Source organism: Myripristis murdjan, chromosome 23, assembly GCF_902150065.1.
Source record: "Myripristis murdjan chromosome 23, fMyrMur1.1, whole genome shotgun sequence".
Taxonomy (NCBI): Eukaryota; Metazoa; Chordata; class Actinopteri; order Holocentriformes; family Holocentridae; genus Myripristis; species Myripristis murdjan.
This window is the reverse complement of record NC_044002.1, coordinates 22252116-22265776: the sequence shown is the minus strand read 5'-3', so window position 1 is coordinate 22265776 and position 13661 is coordinate 22252116. Positions and strand designations below refer to the sequence as shown.

The 13661-nt window shown below is 42.6% G+C and overlaps 1 protein-coding gene across 4 annotated transcripts in view; it reads right to left on the bottom strand.

Moving 5' to 3' along the window:
- The window catches only part of nav3 (neuron navigator 3), a 490514-nt gene that overhangs the window by 311010 nt on the left and 165843 nt on the right, over window positions 1-13661 (bottom strand). For 3 of the 4 annotated variants that reach the window (XM_030045459.1, XM_030045460.1, XM_030045461.1), the window contains exon 1: window positions 1632-2073. The exons of the other annotated variant lie outside the window; for it this stretch is intronic. In XM_030045459.1, the coding sequence (XP_029901319.1) occupies window positions 1632-1931 (300 nt within the window). In that variant the 5' untranslated portion in view covers window positions 1932-2073. Of the gene's footprint in view, window positions 1-1631; window positions 2074-13661 lie in introns of those variants that run through there. 4 annotated transcript variants of the gene reach the window in all.

The window sequence follows — 13661 nt, the reverse complement described above, 5'->3', positions numbered from 1 at the left end:
CCAAACAGGAAAGTTTCAGTTTGCGCTCTGACAGCTCTCGATGTGGGACGGCCCAGGCGTTGCTGAAACTATTTGGCGGGGAGTTTTGAAAACCCCTTTCCTCCTCAGGATGAGCCCCGCCTTCTCCTCCGCTCGCTGAGCCAGAAACAGAGCCAAATATTTCCCAAAAAAAAAAAAAGAAAGAAAGAACTTGGCACGAGTCGAGTCTAGTATGGGGAACTACTTAACAGCGATCTCTATCAAACCGGTTGGTTTTGATGCAGCCGGGAGGGCCTGAGGATAACCTCTGGGAGCGAGGGGGCAACGCCGGCAATATATCTGAAACGCTACTCCACGCGTGGGGTGGAAAGAAAAAGGGAAAAGAGGAGAAAGACAGAGAAAAGGTGCACTGCAAAAAAAAAAAATAGCTGCCTAAACAAGTCATCTTCAGTGTTAAATTCTTGTTTTTCTTCAAACACGGTGAAAAAAAAATCCCCCAGTGGAACGAGATAACCTTAATCCCACTGCTTTCCATTAGTTTCTTGATAAAGACGGGTCATATTCCCTCTCGTCGCAACATATTCATGAAAAATTCCTGAAAGAAGTGACATGACAGTGGACACACGTGGGATTATGACATATTTCCACTCGTTTGAATGAAAATTTTTTACTTCAAAACTGAATACGAGACGGAAAGACTTGGATTTTTTTGCAGCGTGGGAAGTGGGTTGCGCTCAGAGCGGATTCCCCTAATCACTTGGGTTTCTCAGGTAGCACCCATTACCGCTGCATCGGCTTTCTTCCCCGCAGAGAGGCCGGAGCGGGTCACTTCCAGGGTAGAGATCTTAACAGCCTCCCAACAAAGCCCTGAGCACTTTTACCGGCGGGCTCACACACTCAGCGGTGACAAGCAGAGAAAGAAAGGGCAGCAGCAAAGCCACAGTTTGACTGATAGTTCCAGTCACATTCAGGTCTGATTTAGTCTGGTGTTCGTCTTCTTGGCTTGGCATCACTTGAACTGCTTTGCAAAAAGGCAAGCTGCAACATATTACGTCACCGCTCTGTGCAAAAGACTAATAAGAGGAGCTTTTACTCATTGTGCATGAATACGACGAAGTTTTCTTTCATTACCCTCGTGTCAACCTTCACAACAAGGAATTCAGGTGTTTTTTCGAGGTATTTTAGTTAGTCATCATTGTTTTCTGCTTTAAAAATACGGTGCCTGGTGGAGGTTTTAGTCATGCTTTTCCCTGACTAAATGAAACGCAGCAACACAGAGAAAAGTGGGGATGATTCCTCTCCTCTGCCCACATGACTCATCCCGTTTCCCCATATAGCCGGTGACCATAAACCAGCGACATCATCGCGGAGCGGCCGACATGACTCACCACGACGCACTCACACCAGCGTTTCCACGCTTAGACAGGCACCTGCTGAAACCGAGAGGACAGGACGGAGGAGGGGAAAAAAAAAAACGGAGATAAAAAAGAGAGAGAAACGAGCCACAAGCCTGCCTCTGTTGGGTCTGACAGCTGGCCAGTGCAGCCACCTGTGGAGCGTGCACACACACACACACACACACACACACACAGTCTGCACACAATCTCCTGCAAAAAGGAGACAAGATCAAGACTCGATCGATCCGCACCAACCTTGCAGATCTTGCTCTCCTCCGTCTCGGCTCTGGATTTCCCCTCAGGCGCCCCCCTCCTGTCCTGCTGCTGCTGCTGCTGCTGCTGGTACTCGGACTTGATTGACAGCTGGCAGGAGAGCCCCGGGGTGCCCTCGCCCCCGCCCTCGCCCGCCCTCAGCTCCTGGGGCCGGGCCATGTAGCCCTGCGAGGCGGCCGTCCTCACCGGGTTGGGGATGGGGAGGGCGGTGTGCACCGGCTTGGAGCCCACCGCCGCGGTGGAGGGCTGCCTGAGCTTGGAGGCCACGCCGACCACAGGCATGGTGCGTCCCGGTGAATCCCTCCCTCCTCCTCCTCCTCCTCCTCCTCCCCCCCGAAATACGAACAGCGAGCGAGTGGGAAAGAGGTCCAAAAGTGCCGTGAGAGAAGGAATAAGAGCCTGCTGTCTCCTTCCTGCTGGTGTCTGGCGTGGGAAAAGAAGGCTTACAAAAAAAATAAAATAAATAAAATAAAAACTAAAAAAAAAAAAAAAAAAAAAAAAAAAATTAATTGAGAGCAGTTGCCTCTCAGACAGAGAGGAAAGCAACTGCGCTCATTCTGCAGCCCACAGTGAGCCGGACTCACAGAAACTGAGAAGGCTTCTCCTTCTTCCTCTCCTCTCCCTCCTCCTTCTCCTCCCACCAGCAACAAACACTCCTCCCTCTCTCTCTCTCTCTCTCCCCACTCTCTCTCTCTCTCTCTCTCTCTCTGTGTGTGTGTGTCTCACTGGCTCGCTCGCCCGCTGTCAGAAGTCTACTACAAAGCCAAACAGTTTTAGGGGGCGTGAACTCCTCTGGAAGGTAGAACCGCCACTCGGCACAAGCGTGATTACAGAGACCTGGCCGAGAGAGAGAGAAGGAGAGAGAGAAGGAGAGAGAGAGTGTGTGTGTGTGTGTGTCCTTCACTCTGGAGCAAAGCACAGTGGCGGCAACACAACTGTCAAAACAGCTCTCTCTCTCTCTCTCTCTCTCTCTCTCTCGTCACGCTAACACTGAACGCTCGAAATAGACACTCTCTCTCTCCGTCTACATCTGGAGCTGCCCCTCCCTTTGATGAGAGAAATAGTAAAACAAAAAAAAAACAAAAAAAAAGTGAGACAGAAAGGAGGAAAAAGAAAAGTTACACAGGAAAATAAACGCTCTCAGAAAGAGGAGCTGGTAATTGAGAGGAGATTTCCACGATGAGCAGCTGTTTGGTAGATGCGAGCGGATCAGTCGATTATTATTTATCTGCTTGCTCAACTGGTTTCTGAGCTGCTGGGGAAATCGTTGCTCTTTGCTCCAGAATGTAGTGTGGCCTCCCTCCCTCCTCTCTCTCTCTCTCTCTCTCTCTCTTTAACACTAGCCCATTCTTCTCACACTCCTCCTTTCACCCCATCTTTCCATTTCAACAGCTTCTAACCCTAACCCTCATGAAAAAATACATGACATTTTTTGGCCATTTTCAATATTTAATCATATTTAATTAATTAATAGTTAAGTAAAAACTGTATGTGAAATGGGCAAATATTCACTTAGATATTTTATCTTTTTTTTTTTTTTTTTTTTTTTTTTGCTGTAGGCTATTCCTAAAAAATTTTATGAAGCTAATATATTTATGTAAACATAAATGTGGATCAGCAGTGGCTACATGCAATAACTGATGGCAAGTTAGGGATACCTTTGAGTAAATCTCTCTCTCTTTCATTCTCTCTCTCACACACACACACGCATGGACACACACATGCACACTTTCATATGAAATTTAAAACTTGCGCTAATAAGACTGGGCACTGCATCAAAGCCTGCGTGTCTGGGATTTGTATCTGCCACGACCAAAAAAGTGCACATTTTGCGAGTTAATCGTCTTTGTTGTAATTCTTTGCGTTTGTCAGAAAGACGAATGCGCAGGATTTTCTTGAAGTCATTGAACTGCCGTGCATGAAATGCGAGTGTTTTTTTTTTTTTTTTTTTTTTTCTGTGTTGCTGCATTGGAAGATTGCTTTCGCATTCACATTTCTCTAGCTAGTGCAACATTTATAACTAAGTTTATTATTTATTATTTACTTTATTATTAAGTTCCCTGATTTTCCCAATAAGTCGTGTCACTTTAAAGCATTTGATTGGCGTTTTGCATATTGTTTGTTGCTCTTCTTTGTCCTAAATGGGTTAAGGTGTTTGTTAAGCGTTAGTTCATTAGCGTAGTAAGCCTTTCTACGGTTATGTAACCCGTAAAGTTACTAGTTAAATTATAGTAGTTAGCAATTATTGATGATTTAATGTTGTTACATTCGCCAAGATGCTCACAGCTGGCAAGCGCTGAGCTGTAATACGTGCACTTTTGCAGCTTTCAGTTCTATATTTTGGGTTGTATGTAATTAAATGTCAAAATTGGTAGTTGACCGTGATTCACTTGTGCACCGCCATCATGAACCCGAGCCGGCTTAGACAGGACCGTTGTGTTAAAACGTTTACCGACGTGCTTGCTCTTGATTTGCATGTTTAGATTACCGATGGACCGCCGTCTCTTCCAGCGGTCAGTTTAAAGAGTAGCTTTGTGAGAAGCTGGTTGAGAAATGAGTTTTGCGTTACGGTGCACTAATAAAGACTGAGTAGCGTACAAGTGCGGGATAGATACAAAATAAAAGCCTGGATGGTTCAAACTGGATTCGCCTCTTCATTTTGACTCAGGAGCTGAACAGCAACGCATCCCATCAGTCGTTTCGTTGGTTGGGAAGAGACAGATGAGCCATACCGCATTTGGAGTTTATTACCTGGACACAATATGACATGTAACCGTTTTTCTTTTTCTTTTTTTTTTTTCCCTTTTTTCTTTATTTAACGGCTCCCAGCTCTGTGCGAGACATAAAAGGGAGTGAAAGTTTTATATGGAAAGGCTCCATCTGGTTTGGTTTAGGCGGACGAGAGGAGATGTGTCGGGGAGTCGGAGGAGAGCGTTACGGCGTCACGGCGAACCGGAACTCTCTAACGCGGCACCGTCCAATAAAAAGATCAGGGCGGGGAGGGGAAACCAAACAAAAGGGGGCTCGTCCCGCGAATGTGACCTCGCCGCAAAATCTAATTACGCCATCTCAAATACGTCTCCCTCGCTCGGAAATGTAATTTAAGGAATGTGACTCTGCTTTCATGCCAAGTTTCGGATTTTGACCCCTTTTAATTTTGCCAGCTATTTATAGATCCATAGATTTAGGGCAGTTTAGTGGTTGGAGAGGCTGTCCTTGATGTGGAGGGCACAAGTTCAAATCCTGACACGTCCCCTTGAGCAAGACACAGAATGCGAGAACCTCTGGCTCCTGGCTCTCGTGTGAAAGGAAAGCTTCCCAGTGGGGATCAATTAAAGCGGGACATTATTATTTTACACTCTCTGGCTTCCTCTTCTAGTCACTTTGCTCAATACCTCTGACAGTCAATCGGCCTAATTGGGGCACTGCTTCCCCCCCGGCCCAGAATAGCACCAGCTACTCCAACATGTTTCCAATCACGCACCGGGAGCTATCATGACCAGCCTAAAACAACAGGATACCACGTGAATAAATGGCACGGCTCCAGTTTTTGACTCGGACCGCCGCTGCCTGCTGAGCCGCCCAAACCAGAGTGTGCTTGGCGAGCGTCCAACCTCCCAGGACGGCCAGCGACTGTCGGGAAGCCCATCGGCTGACACAGTCCCGTCCCGGGGGGCGCCGAGCCGAAACAAGCCCACATTAAACCTCCGAGAGGTCTTAAGCAAACGTCTCACTTCCACCCCCGAGTTTTCAGGCAGTTTCTGGAGGTAATCACCTGTAGGGGAGAGTGGGGTAATTTGTGCCAAGGGGCAAGTAGTGCCACCCCTGTTTTCTAGAAAACCATAGAAGAAGTTGGTCATGTGACCACATATTTTTGAAGAGGCATCCATTTCACTCATCCTGCCAAGAAGGGAGACACATGGCTTGAGAGGAAAGCACATTTAAGTTCAAAAAACATTTTTTTGCCCTCCAAAGTAAAATTTCCATGATCAAGGTTTTTTAATTGCTGTGTTTGAACAATTATAGAAAACTTTGAAAACAGTTCACACAGGTTTTAGTACTTCAGTAAGCTACACCATGAGTCTATACAGTTAGCATGATGTTACCTCAAAACAGCTGGGGGATGCATTTTTTTCAAAATGGTGGGCTTGGGGTAATTTGTGCCAAAGGGCCTGGGGTAAGTTGTGCCAGTGGAACAACTTGTGATTATATACTATATATTACTTTCTTGTATTTTATTGTTATTGTACATTGTCTTCTTACCTTTGATCACTAAAACTATTCAGAATCAGATGAAGATGATTTGCAGGTGCTCATTTTGGAATTTTTATTTTGTTCTGGGTATGTGTTCATGTGGCGCTAGGCCTTGTTATAGAAAAGTGGCCTGTGATCTTGTTAAAATAATAAATAAATGTTAAATAAATAATTTTGTATTGAATTTGTTTTGCTTTTATATAGTATTATCATTTGTGAGATTAAAATGATCTGTTTTACTTCAGTTATCAATGGCACAATTTACCCCAGTGTATTCTCTTTAACCCTCTGAACCCCAAGCAGTTTTGGGGCGTTTTCTGCTCCCCTCACACTTTGGCTCACTGTGGGCTTGTTTTTCACTGCAATTACAAGTGCTGCACCTCTATGGAAACAGCACAGCTGTGGCTATCACCTGAAGCCATTCAAAAATGTCTTTCACACAGTATGAAAGAGTTATAGTGCCATAAATAATAAAAAAATAAAAAGGGCAAACTGATTTTTTTGGATAATTTATTTTACAAAAATCGAGAAAAACTGGAATAAATGTACAGAACATTTTTTCAGGTGCCCACAAGTGTCACTGATCCAGGAAAAAAAAAAGTAGGGCTTCACATGATTTATTTCCTGAAATATTAACATTTTTCCAACCTGTATAAGCTTAGGCGTTTTTACTGCCTTGCCCCCTTCCATGTTACTACTGTTGCCAACACACTGAAATTCAGTGAATTTTTTTCACGCGACTGTTGGGCTCACCTGAATCAATCAAGATGTCTCAGATCCGCTGAAGACCGCAGAATTTTCTGTTTTTTGAATGATCTGGATTGAGTAAACGACTATTTTTTGGCGAATTGTTGAATGAAGCATGTATAATAAAATTATTCGAATGAAAATCGCTTTTTTAGCCTTAGTTTCGTCCTTTTTTCTACCGCTAAACCGAAGTCGGACACGTTGCATTCAGGGACCGTCGGAAAATTCAAATTCCGACGAAAAAATAGGTTTTTAAAGCTTCCAGCTATGATAAACGGTTGAATTTTGGCGATTTTTTAAAAAATACATGTCTTTCTATCCCGCCCGCGGGTTTGGGGTTCAGGGGGTTAATGGCACAATTTACCCCGCACCGGGGGCAAGTTGTGCCACAAAACCACTTTTTTTTTCGAAAGCTATATTTCTCAAACAGTTTATATAAGATCCAAAGTGACTGTTCCCAGGGATGCACAACATCCTAAACTATATGTGCATATTTTAGTTGGAGGCATTACTGTAATCCCCTCGCTTTAAAGGCACTTTAAGTAACAATTGGCACTATTTACCCCACTCTCCCCTATGCTTTATTTAAAAAATAAAAAATAAAGCCTGGTGGGAGAGAGGCTGGTTCTGCGAGCTGCATGGGAAAAGGGCCGTCGTTGTAACACAGCGCTGAAAGTTTCTCGCTTAACCACAGCGCACGTTCCAAAGTCAACACCGGCAAGAACAGGTCTCAGGTTCACTTCCATCCGCACAAACCGAGCCGAGCAGGTCAGCGGCTCGACACTCGGCTACCAGGTTCAGCTACTTCTCTAAAAATACCACGGCGGCCAAGTGTGTCATGGTTGAAATGTGGACAGAATGGGGTGAGGTGAAAACTGGAATGAGAAGCAGTGGGAGGAAGATTTTTTTTTTTTTTTTGGGAGAGAAAAGCAGATGATGTGCTCACATGCTGAATTGCTCAACTTTTTTTTTGTCATCTATTATTTCAAAATGTCTTGATTTTCAGACACTAGCGAGCAATACATCCCATTTATCAGGTCCAAATAATGAAACACGCTACTCCACGTTGCAAAGACATCTGGCAGGGCTGGAGTTTAGACCACCTCGGATGAGTCAAAGTCATTTTCAAGACCAAGACCGGCGGCGTTTGAGTCAAGACTGGGAACAAAAGGGCTCAAAAGACCAGAGTCGTATTAGGCAACATGCAAAATAGGCAATAAGTCATGTGTATGTTTTGTACAAGGCTGAAAAAAGGGGATTCTTCAGGACTGGCAGGATCTCTACAGCGTTCTACATCAAACTGAAACAATCAACAGGATTTTTACCAATCAGTGTAGACGAGTTGGAGGCCAACAAGTGAAATTCATGAAACCCTATAAACCTGAATTATTAAAGAATTGGCAGAAAATTCCATTTTTTTGAAACTGAACCCTTTATTTAGTCCTATAACAAAATATCTATATATAAAAAAAATCAAAAAATATGTTATTACACAACCTTTCTGGTGTATGATATATGATATGTACTTGAAGTGCCAATGGTATGGTCCAGGGTGAACAGGGGAAGTGTTCAAACAGTATTTTGGTCAAGTATTGATTAAACTGAAAGCGAAAAACGGAATTGAAAATGTGCATCATTTATGATACAAATGGCTTTATAGGGTTAAAGTCTCTCTGATGCTGAGGAGAAACTAAACCTGACATCAATCAATAAACCATTTTCTAGAACGTGTAGTTACAGAAAAAAAAAACCCTCCAAAAAACAATCAAAGTCCACATCAAAATAGGCATGAAAAATGAGAAGAGCCAACGTGGTTTTTCTTGAAACTCGGGGTTTCAAAACGCAGATCAGACTTCATGTATGTCTGACAGCCGCGCATCTCACGAAAACGCCACTTTGTCTGTTTTTGGCCGAGACATGAAAAAGACCTCACCGGGCCTAAATTTACGGCTCTGATGACTATTCCTGTCCAGGCTGCTCAGCAAAGCTTCCCCGATTCTAGGTTGCCGCTAAAACCACCGACAAAATATCTGGTGGAGAGCGAGCGCATTCCAGCGGAGGGGGAGGAGGGAAGGTGGAGGTGGCGGTCAAGGAAGGACGGATGAAGGCTTCTCCTAAAAGCCGCAGCTCTGCCCCGAAAAATGAAGCCGAGGTTTCCCCCACCAATCATCTCCGCTTCTCCACGGCAGCTGAAAAGCAGCATTGTGTTATTAACCCACGCTTCCTAAGTGCCGGTGGCCACGGGGAACAATCCACCGCCGTGTCTAATCCGTGGCCCAAAACTATGAAGCTGACACAAAATAAAAGCCTCGTCCGGGCTGGAATCTGCACACTTCCCCCCGATGCCAGGTGCTCGCATCTCCTGAAAGTGTGCAGCCGCCGGCGACGTGTCCTCATGTTGTCCTCGGTGTTACGACAGTGGAAAAATGTACTTGAGAAATAACAAGGAATGTAAAACCCTTAAGGACGTCCTTGCAGAATCAATGGGTGCCTGTCAACCGAGGTTACAAACAGGATTCTGCACCAAAAAATACACTGAATATCAACAATTAAAACTTACAGCCAGTGTGATGGAGCCTGAATCAACATCACATGGCTGTTTCACTAATTAATGCGAGCCACTTTAGCCACTTTGGCTTCCTTTGTTTGCTTAGTTAGCCATCAAAACTACATGGTTAAGGTTAGGAAACGGTAGTTAACGTTAATGTAAGCTAATGCTCACTCATAATAGCTAGATTTATCTACTTTAGCCACTTTCATTTGCTTTGTTAATCCTCAAAACTACGTAGTTAACGTTAATGTAAGCTAATGCGGACTCATAATAGTTAGATTTATCTACTTTAGCCATTTTCATTTGCTTTGTTAATTATCAAAACTACATGGTTAACGTTAGGAAACGGTAGTTAACGTTAATGTAAGCTAATGCTCACTAATTAGAGTTAAACTACTTTAGCCACTTTCATTTGCTTTGTTAATCCTCAAAACTACGTAGTTAACGTTAATGTAAGCTAATGCGGACTCATAATAGCTAGATTTATCTACTTTAGCCACGTCCATTTGCTTTGTTAATTATCAAAACTACGTGGTTAAAGTTAGGAAACGGTAGTTAACATTAATGTAAGCTAATGCTCACTCATAATAGTTAGATTTATCTACTTTAGCCACTTTCATTTGCTTTGTTAATTATCAAAACTACGTGGTTAAGGTTAGGAAAAAGGTAGTTAACATTAATGTAAGCTAATGCTCACTAATAATAGCTGGATTTATCGACTTTACCCACTTTCATTTGCTTTGTTAATCATCAAAACTACGTAGTTAACGTTAATGTAAGCTAATGCTCACTCATAATAGCTAGATATCTACTTTAGCCACTTTAATTTGCTTTGTTAATCATCAAAACTACGTAGTTAACGTTAATGTAAGCTTGTTTTGTTTTGTTTTTCTTTTTTGCTATTTGAATCTGTTATTCATTTTGTATGTCTTTTTTTTTTTGGCAGTTTTTTTTCTATGATTTAAATTGCAGAATTGTGTTTTATGGACATATTCGAAATAACCATGACTAAATTAAACTAAACTAAAAACTAATGCTCACTCATAATAGCTAGATTTATCTACTTTAGCCACTTTTATTTGCTTTGTTAATCCTCAAAACTCCATGGTTAAGGTTAGGAAACGGTAGTTAATGTTAATGTAAGCTAATGCTCACTAATTAGAGCTAGATTCATCTACTTTAGCCACGTCCATTTGCTTTGTTAATCATCAAAACTACGTAGTTAAAGTTAGGAAAAGGTAGTTAACATTAATGTAAGCTAATGCTCACTCATAATAGCTAGATTTAGCCACTTTTGCTTGCTTTGTTTGCTTAGTTAGCCATCAAAACTACATGGTTAAGGTTAGGAAAGGGTAGTTAACGTTAATGTAAGCTAATGCTCACTCATAATAGCTAGATCTATCTACTTTAGCCACTTTAATTTGCTTTGTTCATCATCAAAACTACATTGTTAACGTTAATGTAAGCTAATGCTCACTAATAATAGCTAGATCTATCTACTTTAGCCACTTTAATTTGCTTTGTTAATCCTCAAAACTACATTGTTAACGTTAATGTAAGCTAATGCTCACTAATAATAGCTAGATCTATCTACTTTAGCCACTTTAATTTGCTTTGTTAATCCTCAAAACTACATTGTTAACGTTAATGTAAGCTAATGCTCACTAATAATAGCTAGATTTATCTACTTTACCCACTTTCATTTGCTTTGTTAATCATCAAAACTACATGGTTAACGTTAGGAAACGGTAGTTAACGTTTTGTAAGCTAATGCTCACTAATTAGAGCTAGATCTATCTACTTTAGCCACTTTCATTTGCTTTGTTCATCATCAAAACTACTTGGTTAATGTTAGGAAATACTGGCTAACTTTAGGAGACACTGGCGAACAAAATGAACGTGGTTTTTGGTTGATACAGGACTTAAGGCAGCAAAATCCCGTAGATTGTGTCGTCCTCCACCCCACCCGCCTCCTAATGTGGCGTTTTCTGATCGCTTTATCCGTTACGAAACTTGAAAACGTGACTTTTCAAAGGATCCGTACTCAACTGGAAAATGAATGTGGCTCCAGGTGCGGCAGGCCTGCTGTGCACCGATGTCATGGCTCTAGCAGATTAAGATTAATCTCATGCAGGAGCACAGCATGGATATATGCTGCTTTAAAACCCTGAGCCGTGCTGTTTACCTAATCTGTACATGCAGAGTTGCGTGGATGCTGCTGACGACTGTTGACGTGCAAACTTGTTGATCCCAGTGCCATGGCTGTGCCGCTCACTTTGATTCGTCTCTTGTTGGAAAACAAAACAAACGGGGACGGCATTATTTTATTTTAGTCAGCACAAATAACACTCATATTTCTGGGTCATGGAATCAATAATAAATTCATTCCATATTTTCTCCACAGACTGCCATGTGTTTATTATCTGTTCCAGGCAGTGGGTGGGTAACCTGTTGCTGCGTTCGTGCGTGTGTGTGTGTGCGTGTGTGTGTGTGTGTGTGTGTGTGTGGTGTTGCATGGTTTACATGAAAGACACTGCCCAGGGTCACGTGACGTCAGGACTGTGGTTGTGCTGTGGCTGTGAAAACAAACATGCTCGGCTGCTGCAGATAAGAGGGGTCAAACACCTCCCACCCTCTCTGCACACACACACACACACACACACACACACACACACACACACACACACCATCTAAACACATCCCCCTGGGAGGTGAGATAGATAGTCACGCACCTGGGTCTGTCAGCGGTGTCAATGCTATCAGTCAACCGCACGTCAGACAACATGGAAAATAAAACAAACACACACTCTGCTAACACACACACACACACACACTATGGCGAGGCTGCATGTGCACACGGAGGCATGTGCCATAAACATACATCAAGCATGACCAGGGACGACATGTAAACACGCGCTGACTTTCATCCCCTCTCTCACAGACGGATTCCTTCTCCTCAGTCAACCTTTGGCTGCTCCACGGCCAAAAGCACGCATCAGACAGGAGCATCATGGGAAACCTCTCCTCACTCGCTCATCATATCAGCGCCACGCCAGACGACGGGCTGACGGCTTCAGATGGCAGAGGGCTCCCCGTGTCCGCGGCGCCGCTCAGACCGCAGGCCTTCACGCTCGATTGTGAACCGCCGCTCGTGTTTAGATTTTTTTTTTTTTTTTGGACGGCTCTTCGTATCTATTCCGGGTCGCAAACCCGCGTCTGACGCTGACGCGAGCCGACAGCCGTGCAGAAGCGACACGCTGGTGTACTTCTACAGCGTGTGCCTACGAGCGAGTTTCGAGCGGATTCAGGCGTCGCTCAAAATACCAATCAAGTGGGCGATTTGTCTTCAGGCGCCAGAATCATGACAGCCGTCTCACTTGAACGACAGAGGATTTACTGGAAACTGGCAGCGCTGACAAATTCCTACTTGACCATCAAACTGAGAGTCGCACGTAGGCGGCGTGTCTCGAAAAGCGGTTTTGCAGCATGGATCGATATAATCCAGATTATAAATACTGTGATAACATGATAACTTTTTTTTTTTTTTACCATTCATGTTGATCAGGAACCATCAGATCTGCGTCACATGAGGGCAAAAATCTAAATTAAACACTTTGAGCTGCAGTGTAAACAGCTCAATGGATTCATACGCCTTGTTAAACACTGTGAAATTAATATAAGGCAGCAATTTTCAATGAAACTGTGCAGATTTTCTCTCTTTTAAAACAGCCTAACAACTCTCTTGCCCAATGATGTGATCAATACACCCAAAATCTGACATAAAACACTGGAGAACACAGTGTCTTATAATAAAAATAACAATAATCTTATAATAATCTAAAAGTAATACCGTAATAAGATCTACTTTCTGCTGTTGACTTGCTGTCGGTTGCTTCCAGTGTTGAAGATGTAGAAATTGATGTATATATTAATATTATACAAATATCACAATGTGAGACTAGATATCATCTGGGATTTTGGATATATCGTGTTATTCCCTTTGGGTGATTTAAAACTTAAAAACTTCTGGTTTTACAGGCTGCGTTAAAGTAAAGGCATGCAATTTTCTGAACTTAGTAGCTTGGTCATCCCTAAAATATTGTGAAAATATCAACATCGAGGTGTTTGGTGAAAGTTTTTGTGATCTATCACAAAAACACAAAATCTTACCAAGAATATTTGTCTTATTTCAAGTCACAATGTCTTATTTCTAGTCAAAATATCTCATTACACTTAACATAAGACATGATCACCTCAGAAGTAACTTGTTTTTAGACAATTTTTGAATTTTTGAAGGCTGACAGATTGCCGACAGCTGATATTTTAATGCCAGAGTTTTGTTCTTGCCACGATGTGAGGCCTCTAAAATACTTTTCAGACAATGACGGGACACTAAAACTCAATTTAACAATATTATTTATATGATTTGACTGTATTAGTGAGCATTGACATAGATTGAA